The sequence below is a fragment of the Amblyomma maculatum genome, chromosome 10, assembly GCF_055883805.1.
Source record: "Amblyomma maculatum isolate TAMU_Amacu chromosome 10, ASM5588380v1, whole genome shotgun sequence".
Lineage (NCBI taxonomy): Eukaryota > Metazoa > Arthropoda > Arachnida > Ixodida > Ixodidae > Amblyomma > Amblyomma maculatum.
The window spans coordinates 52380913-52391071 of NC_139353.1; the positions used below are offsets into that span (position 1 = coordinate 52380913).

The 10159-nt window shown below is 46.1% G+C and overlaps 1 protein-coding gene across 1 annotated transcript; it reads left to right on the plus strand.

Moving 5' to 3' along the window:
- Positions 1-2211: 2211 nt before the first annotated feature.
- On the plus strand, positions 2212-3156 carry LOC146176398 (sulfotransferase 2A6-like). Its single transcript, XM_084581061.1, has one exon. The coding sequence runs from the start codon at positions 2212-2214 to the stop codon at positions 3154-3156; it is 945 nt and encodes a 314-aa protein (XP_084437187.1).
- Positions 3157-10159: the final 7003 nt, after the last annotated feature.

A 10159-nucleotide genomic window follows, 5' to 3' on the forward strand; every position in this document is an offset into this window, starting at 1 on the left:
GCAATAGACGGAGCATAACGCCGAAATGGGGCCTATGCCAGAGTTTAGTCAACGGGAACCAACGGAAGAGGATCTTACTATCATTGCTAAACATAGAAGACCACAAGCTCAGCCATGAACTTTACTTCTCGCTGCGTATATCCTGGCATAGATGAGATAATCCAATGCCATTTTCTTTCTTGTTTTTCTTTTGTTTACTCGTCCCCTCGGAAGGTACCGGAAACAAGACACTTCCTTGTTTGCTTTCGGATGCGTTTCAATGAAAAAACTCGATATTTCGGCAACAGAGACCCGAGATTGTGCGGGCATGTCGTTGCCAATGAAACATGTTTTGCTCCGACGAATGTGCAGGCGCTTGGCGTCGTTGTTTTTCTGGCAGCTGTACTGTGTAGCATATATAGAGGAGCGGACGAAAAACATCAGAAAAGGTTACGCAGGTTTTTACGTCGCTTGGCGTTTTGTAAGTGCGCCGCCACCCATTGTCCCTCAACAAATACGTAAAGATGTCGAAACTCTGTCCTACTCTTAGTGACTGTTAACAGCTCCTGTTAACGGAGGATCACTGATTTTTTTCTGAGCTGGTGCAGGTGAGTGCAATCGTCGTAGACTTATTTCATTTGCAACTGGTGCAGCTAACCATTGCGTACGGGACATCAGGTCATGTTTATCTAACTGTATTACACATAATTTGGCGCAACGCCGTCAGAACTGTAAAACCTAAATGAGGGACAGGACTGTCAGCTATTCTGCTTGCCTTTTCTTATTCTTAATGTGATCAGCCGAGTTAACTATATCTCTTATATTTAGAGGCTCATGTAATTCTGAGGAATTTACAACGTATCCTTTTCTGTTTCATAGCGGTACTGGTGTGAAGTGGAAAGTTCTGGTTCTAAAAAGAATTACAGCCGCAGCATTGTGGCCAGTATTTGGAAACCAAAGCACAAAGTTCGTAAGGCCAAAACAATGCCTTCTGGCGGCTTCTACTTGGTTCCGTGAAATGAGGCTACAGTTGGCAACGGCCTCTTATGTTTCCTTTGAACTTATTCCTCTTTTTATGGAATCCCACAGGTGCACGCTCTCTCTGCACAGTCATACTTTGAGTCTACCATAGTAGTCAGAGTTCAACTATACTGCCCCCACCTGATGCCGCCCTGATCCATGCACTGTTTTTTATGATCAAAAAAAAAGTTAAATTATGCATTCATTTTTTTACGCAGCAATAATTGTGTTGTTTCTGCAGTGAAATTGTTCCAGACTGATGCATACGAATCCTATTAGAACAACTGTTTTAATGAAAACGTATATAAGAAAAGGTATTTCATTAGAACCTTGAGTTATTGTGAAGTCATACACAATCGAGCTGTCCAAGGACAGATGACTTCATTTTATAAGTAAAGCATACCGTTCAGAGGGTGGGAAAGCTGGAACTAGGAGGCTATCGATGGCCAAAACTAATTTTTTGCAATACGGAAACGAATAAGTGCCTCACCATTGTTTCTAAGTTGCCGTGTACAATTTGCTGAGAATCGCAAATGATGGCCGTTTCCTTTTGAGCATATTCCGAACTACGTTATGAGAGGACTTAACCCCAGCTTCCATCCCTTCACTACGCTTGTGAAGAGCTGCATGTATATAGAAGCAATGAAGAAGAGCTGCATGTATAAAGAACCAAAATATTTTCAGTGTCAGAGGAAAGTTGTGCGGTTTGAGGCTTGCCGCAAACAAAGAATACCAGAGGTCAGTACAAACAACCTTGCCGCAAGACGTCGCCTAGAATACACAACCTCACATCTTGCATACAGCTGCTTGATATCCATTATTGCAATGTTAAAAACAAACCTGTCACCAATCCAATCCCTCACTTTTTGAAAATAAGCTTCAACAAAGGTTCTACCCTTTTTCCAAGCATTATCTTCTTTCTCATGTAAAGGAGAATATTTTTCTCATCAAATTGCACTCATTTCTATGTCAATGCGGATCAATAAATAACCAAATTGGAGGTAGAAAAATTCACGAGCTCAGCGTTCTCTTCTATCTCCATGGTAAACACTTATGCACAATTGAAAACAGCGTCTTAAGTTTACATGATGACAGGTCTAGGTGAAAAGAAAATGGCATGCGGTGATTGATAATGGCATCCCAAATGTCATCAATATGCTCGTTATTAAGCAACCGTTTCGATAATTTGCAGGAGGAGGTGAAATTTGCACAATGGATCCCGGCAATTACAAAGAGATCTGCGGAGTTCCTGTTATTAGTATTTTTTCAGAAGAGAATGTGCGTTCAGCAATGGAATACCGACCCCGTGTTAACGACACCATAATTGCGACATATCCAAAAAGTGGCACTACGTGGACTCAGTTCATCGTCTCCAGCATTCTCACCAGAGTCAACACGCCAAAAGATCCGGGAGAGCTCATGCTGTTCTCACCCCTAATAGAACTGACTGGAGCCGAAGTTGCCATTAGACCTGAACGAAAAGGTCCCGTGATCACGCATCTTCCATTCACCAGCATCGTCTTTTCGAAAGACGCAAAATATTTTTATGTCGCGAGGAACCCGTACGACTGTTGCGTTTCATGCTATTACTTCTTTTTGGGCATGACTCCCAAGCGCTGCAAGGACGTGTCCTTTGCGACGTTTCTCGAGATGTTCCTTGCTGGAAAAACTATGTACGGAGGCTTCTTTGAGCATCTTTTGCCTTGGTACACTTTGAAAGATAAGCCTAATGTCTTGTTTTTCACATACGAGCAGCTTAAACAGGACACTGGCTCATGGATTATGAAGATAGCAGATTTTCTCGGCGCAGAACATGGAAAAGCACTCAGAGAAGACCAAGAGTTCTTTGACAGGGTTCTGCAAGCATCAAGTCTACAAAACATGAAAGCGATCTTCAGTTACATGGCTACCGACCGAATAATAAGCTTGGCAAAGCTTGCAGACGAGAAGTCGTTGAAGTGTCTCCAACACTTCCAAAAGTTCACGTCATCAATACCCGAACTGCACCAAGGCTCAACTTTCGTGCGCAGCGGCAAAGTGGGAGACTGGAAAAATCACTTCACACCGGAACTCATTGCAAAGACAAAAGCGTGGATAGCAGAAAAGACGAAAGAAAGTGACGTCATGAAGTTATGGAAAGACTTGGATATTCCGTGATCATATCCGCCAATACACGCGCGCGCGTATGTGTGTGTGCGTGCGTGCGTGCGTGCGTGTGCGTGCGTGCGTGCGTGCGTGTGCGTGCGTGCGTGCGTGCGTGTGTGTGTGTGTGTGTGTGTGTGTGTGTGTGTGTGTGTGTGTGTGTGTGTGTGTGTGTGTGTGTGTGTGTGTGTGTGTGTGTGTGTGTGTGTGTGTGTGTGTGTGTGTGTGTGTGTGTGTGTGCGTGCGTGCGTGCGTGCGTGCGTGCGTGCGTGCGTGCGTGCGTGCGTACGTGTCAGTCTGCGTGTGTGTGTGTGCGTTCTGAAGTTCCAAGAAAAGCATTAAAATGCTCACTCGACAGCATTTCAAACAGCAAACAAGATCACGAACAGAGCTGTTACTGGGATGGGAAACGCATTTGTCAAAAATCAAACCCTGATTTAAAACTAAGTTGTGGATTTGCTTTTGGTTAGTTTCCCATTAATTGGTGCGTTTTATTCTTGATATTTAGTTGCCGACTCAGGGCCCCGTTTATTTATTAAAAGGAATAGATCTCTCCAACCTTACGTAACGAATGGTTTATTGGAGAGGAGAGGGAGTAGGCTTGGCTTGGTGGGCAAAATATTCCGCTGCTGGCGTTGTGGTCTGGATAATTCGGGCTCTTCTGGTGATAATGTGTTGCGGTTTTCTCAATGCCGTCAACCTGCTACACAGTGGAAAGCGATAATCTAGCGAATACCAATGGCATGTCTTTCTCCTTCTTGGAAGTGGGACAATATATGTTATCGATCTGACAAAATGCGAAGAAACCGACGTCAAGTGTTAACACGATTAAATAGTGTACTTCACCGTAAGAAACATTTTGAGGGTAGACTGATGCGTTTACATATTTTTGGCTCAACGAGCAACACTCAGTTTTAATTGATTTCTTAGCAAAGAATTCATAATGGAATATTAATGGATCCTGAGCTCGAAGGCTCGGTTGGGAGGCGATCAGTGCCCTCGGTACTTCTTTATGAGAACTTTGTTCATTTCAGTGCTGCAGGTCCTGTTCAAGAAGCTGGCTTCTGTAACTTCATGCCTCCCAGAGACATGCTGGCAACATATGATAGCTGAGTACACACGCATTCCAAGAACGAATCATAATCTACCGCGTTCGAACGCTGTCGCATAAAACCGAAAGTGGTTTTGCTTCCATCATTCAAGTGCTCTCTAAACGAATAATATTCAGTATGGTATGAAACACGCTTTGTTACTCTCGTTATGCCGCACGCTCTATTGACGTCCACCGAATTTCACTTGCCTTACGTTTTCCTAGCAATTATCTTGTACTTACCCCACATTGCACTTAAATGGAATGGTGTGCGTACTTGCGAAATAAAAAGGTTCAAAATGCTTATTCTTGAACGTAAGCTTGTTGTGGTGCTACTTCTTGATGGATTGATTTATAGGAAAAGAAATGCGCTAAAGTGTCTCACTTGTTTTCTATGGACACCTCAACAGCGCCGTAAGGGAAGGAAGGAAGGTGGGAGTGAAAGTGGAAAGAGAGAAAGAGGAGCCGTAGTGGAGAGCTACAGAGTAGTTTCGACCACCTGGGGATCTTTAACGTGCGATGGGGCTGGGACAGGTAGGTCCCTGCTCTTGCGGCGGGGGCTAGCCTGTTCGAATTTTTGCCTGTTGTAGGCCGTCATTGCACCCGCCAACTCTTCGGTGGTGGACGACGGCTGTTGTTGCGGCGCGCGTCTTTCTCTCCCTCTTCATTTTCTTTCTTCTCTATTTTCTCTTCTGTCTGCACGAGGCAGCGGAGATGGCTCAGCTACAGAGCCAGTAGCAGGCCCGTGCATTTTCTTTTCCTTCTTCCTATACAGCCACACCAACAACAACGCTGACATCGCACAGCACACGGACGCCTCTTCGTTTCGCCTCCATCGAAATGTAGCCGCCGAGGTCGGGTTCGAACCCGGGTACTTCCAGCACAGTAGTCGGGCGTCTTACCACTGCACCACCCCCGCACATTCGCATCATATTATAACCAGCGGGGAGTGCTAAACTTCCCACATGCCTTAACGCATTTTAATTGACTGGATAACATGAGTAGGCCGAAATAATTATTTCGCAAACTCGTGTAATCTATATTCGGTAACTTCTTGTGTTCGCAATGCCGAACGCAACATAAACGACAAATAGTAAGAATGTCTGTACTCGAGAGAGAAGGCGCATACCAAAGCACGGAGCTCTCGATAAAAGCTGGCATATTCCTTCACGCCGCCGAGCGCATGTTTGGCGTGACAGACACCAGCCGGGATAAGGTACCACCTCAACCCTTGTAATGGACCCTGGTTCCCACAATAAATGTTTTACTACCACCACTCAAGATTACCGCCTTTCCAGCATGCGTAGGTTCTTTGTGTTGCATTCGTTTGGCAAAATTTGAGGGCCTCTGTAGAACCAAGCCTGTTCAAGGTCCACAACAATATCACCGAGGTGAGTGTTTGCCGAACCCTTCAAATTATTTTTCCAAGCGAAATTCGGTAATCGGTTCGTGTACTGAGGAGTGCCGCATAGTTATGCCTTATGTAGATATCGCTAATATATAACACGAGTTAAAATTCCGAGAGCACTGAAGAATTAGCAGTGTAGAAATGCGAAAGCAATGAGCGTTGCTTCTGCACTGGGTACATTGCGCGCCCCTCATCGCACACAACCAGCTTTCCGTTGAACGCATCGAAATTCACCGGCGTTCTATAATTGGTTCACAAGAAAGGGATGGCGCAGTATCTGTAGCTCTCGGAATTCCGCTACAATCATCCTCACAATATACAAGGAGAATTATGATGTACGTTTCACGATCCCGGGCGAGGCGCATTTCGTTAAAGCTCTCTGCTGGGGATACAAGAGATGGAGTTTCAATTCCCGGTAGAGACAGGATTTTTTTTCTTTTGATGCCGCCATCAAGACGACTGACAAGTGCAACGAGAAGTGGGACATTCTCGCGGGCGCTCGCTATTAACGGACGGAAACGTTGGCGAGTCATAAACCATTAAAGGATTTCGCACTAATAACTTCACATCGTAGGACAGATCGAAGAAGCTCCGCAAAGCAGGCAGAAAGACCTGAAAAGAAACTTTTTCCCAGCAAGCCTGTTTTGTTTAATTGCGCGTCCACTCATGCGCTTTCCTGACGTCGTATGGTTTTTTTTTTCGCAAACGGACAGAGATAGATTGAGTCTGTGTACCGTGGGCCTTGTTTCAATAAAAACTGTATACTGGTCCTCAGTTCAGTTGAGTCGTTCAGTCGTATACGACTTTTCGTGACCCTATGGACCATATCACGCCACGCTTTCCTGTCTCTCGCTATCTTCTTAACATCACATAACTTCATCTGCAGCGCCTCAAGGATGCCATCTAACCATCGCGTTTGCTGCCTACCCCTTCTCCGGTGACCCTCGACCTTTCCCAACATCGTCTTTCTCCAGCGACTCCTCTCTTCTCATCAGATGACCAGAGTAGCTGAGCTTTACCCTTTTAATTTGACCCTCCAATGAGCAGTCAGGGTTTATGATCGACAATATCGACTGATTTGATCTTCCAGCAGTCCAAGGAACTCTCAAGAGTCTCCGCCAGCACCACAATCCAAACGCGTCAGTTCAGCGGTCAGCCTTCTTCACAGTCCAACTCTCGCATCCATACATCACAACTGGAAAGACCATAACACGAGTACTTGTCCTAGGCAATTACAATTTCTTATAAATTTCTTATTCTTTCCGATACCGCAAAGCAATCGGGATCTTCATGTATTTGTAGTAAGCAACTCACGCTGGTTAAAACATGAAAATACAGTGCCAATAGATGTTATTTGTCTGCCGGACACAGGCTTCAGCTATCCTACTGAATTGCAACATTCCGGATCGACGGCCGAGAGACACTTTCCCTTCATCTCTTTCTCCCTCTCTCTCACTTTCTCTCTCGGCGGCCTTACCACCTTCCTCTAGGAGCGCCACTTGTGTCTCGCGCTATAACTTGTCTTCTTTGCAGAGAGGATATAATGTGCGAGCCTGAAGCTGAAGAGTGGCGCACGCATGTTTGTTATCACTGCTACATGCGCAGTATGTATCCTGCATGCCAGCCTCCTATCATGACTCAGGTCCAAAATCAGGTCGAGTGCGTCTCACAAGTCAGAAGCTCGGTGCGGGAGCATCTGATATCAGGCGGGAGAAAAACGGTCTTTAGAGCAACATTGCCGACAACAAGTGCAGGAAGGACAGCATTCGTGAAATTGTATAAATTTTAAGCTGTCGATACGCTATTTTTTGCTTGGAGCCTTTTAGAAGACATCTGCTCGGAACGGTTTCTTTTTCACTGCACCGACATCCTGCTCATGTTTCAGTAAATAATCCTATCTAGTGTAAAGGCGGTGGAGGCTCTGATGGTGAGGAAAAAAAGGAAAAGGCTGATAATAAAAGTAAAGCACCAAAATGTAATAATAAAAAACGGAAACTCTAAAATAAACATAAAATAGAAAGCTAAACTAAACATAACGGCGAGAAGACAAATAAAAATTGAAGGACGCTTAAGCTTCTGCTTTAGGAGCTAGACGCGAAAGCGTTTAAACCCCAATGTTTGAAGATGATGGGTTGATGTATGAAGGCCCCAATATAGTCCGACGTAACGCGCGCGCGCGCGCACGTCGGCCTCCGCGACGTTACGTCGGCGAAAAACCGAGGTCTATAGTCCAACGTCACGGCGTGATGGACGTAGCGAGCGCGAGCCGACGCGGCCCAACGTCGCCGACGCGCAAATAGAATCTCGCCTATTTCTCGCCAGCCGCGTCGGCCCCGCATCCCAGCATTCCTCACGCGCAGTGAAGATGGCGGCTTGCATGTAGACAGCGACCGCGCGCGCATTTCAGACACTGTTGCGGAAAAGCTGCTAGAAGGCATTCGAGGGCAGCCCTGCGTCTATGATACCAAGCGGATTGACTACAGAGACGTTCAGGGGAAACAAAAATGCCTGGGATGCAAACTGTCAGTAGAGCGGCCGGGCACAGCTGTGAGTTCTTCGCTGCGGTGCGTGTGCCATACATTGCCTTAGGAGGTGTAACGATGGTGTTGTTTCACTTATCTGCAGTACATTCAGTCGAAGAATACGAAAATCTGCGGAAGCGGCTTCGCATAGAGTTGTGACCTGTACACGCCGGAATCGAAGGCCGTACTCGATTTGGCCACACGGAACATCAGCGGCTTAACAACCAGGGAATTCACGAAATTTATGGAATTCTACAGGAACTGCGGCCGGCCGAGAAAGTGATCCTCATTACTGTGTAATCTGTATTCGTACAGATACTTGAATTATGATTAGTTTTTAGTAATACACGCACGTACGCAATCATCGTCCCGTCTGTAGCCGTCGTCGTTGCGGGCTCAGACCGTTGCTGGGCTGGACGTCTACACGGCTGGCTGTACATGCTTTGTGCCATTTGAACATTCGCAGTAAACACATCGCATCATTGCCTTGATCACAACAATAATTAGTGCCTCGATAGGCAGCCAGTTCGTCGCTGTAGGTGACCTGTCGTCTGCTCGAAAATGCACACCGAAAACGTACCAGCCCTCGAGGGCGTCTTGTACGCATGCGCGACGCGGCACCGGGCACGCCAGTCGCGCCAGACTGTAGAAGCGGCAGTTTTTTGACGCGCCCGTCGTAGCCGACGTGCCGTGGCCGACGTCGCCGACTCAGCCAGTCGCGCCGAAAACGTCGGACTATATTGGGGCCTTAAGGCTTTGAATAATGTAGTGGTTGGCGCCATGTATGGCGGAAGCTCCGTACAATCGAAGGAATCACGCCCAGCGAGCAGCGAAAATCGGCGCAGCCCTGAAATTGGGGCACCGACCCTGTGAGAAGAAGGAAGATGGGCCTCTTCTTCTACTAGCACAAGACCTTTCTAGAGAAATTAACGTATTTCCAATCCTATCCTATCCAGTGAGCACCTCATCCCATCTTAAGAAAGCGAAAATGTCTGCTCGTTTAACTATTACTTCCGCAAGTATTTTCCCTCTAATGGCGCAACTAAATATTGACTGACAGTCATAAGAAAATGCATATATTAGGTTCACCTTTATTCGGAGAGAAGCAATGCGGTTCTGTGGCAGAGTGGTCGCGTGCTCACCTCGAACTACGCAAGAACCGAATTCTGTTTCGCAGGTTTCTACACAAGCTTTGGTTTTCATTCAATTTCTTTCGAATTTTTATTTACAAACACAACGCCGACACCAGCATTTCTTCGACACGGGGCGCTTAATGCTATCGCATTATAATAATAAAGTAAATGGGCAGTTGCACAGGTCGGAAAAGCAACGAGACACAAAACAAGCTCATAACGGAAGGACTCCGGGAATTCGAAAGGCTTTCGCATTTCCCCTCGTAAGCGGACTTTAGTTCACACTTCATTTTCTTCAGCTCCACTTGTGGCCGGAGTGCTTCACTTCTTGAATTTGAAAAATTCTTCTGTGACACTGGCGCTGACACTCTTTCGCGTAACCGAGTGGCGCCCCTTTTCTTTTATTTTTCAAAGCAGCTGATATTTTACAGCACTGAATGGCTGCTTTGCTTTACGATGAAATGGTAGGAACTATTAGTTTATGTTTTGTTGCAAAAAAAAGCGCCTTTTAAGTCCCATAAGCTGTGGTCAAAACTGTGGGGTAATATCTGACCCCTTCATACATCCCTAAGCTTTCCTTGAACTTTGTTATTGTATTTTATGTGGTATGGTCAGCCGTAATGGAAGGCTCCTGGATGAATTTCAGTCACCTGGTTTTCTTTAACCTGTACGGTCACAGCACTGTACACGGGTTCCTTGTAGTCTTCTCCAAAAAAAAAAACGCAGCCGCCGTGGCTCAGATTACTACCGCATCCACGGGAAAAGCTGACGACCGCCATCGCCACTTTGCTCCAGCGGCTGGGTTGACCTTAGCTTTACTGGCGTCCGTGCTACATACAGACACATCAGCTCTGCTTACAGAGTT

Bases quoted from the DNA above. Each gene is read 5' to 3' on its own strand.
- LOC146176398 (XM_084581061.1), top strand. From the start codon at position 2,212: ATGGATCCCGGCAATTACAAAGAGATCTGCGGAGTTCCTGTTATTAGT.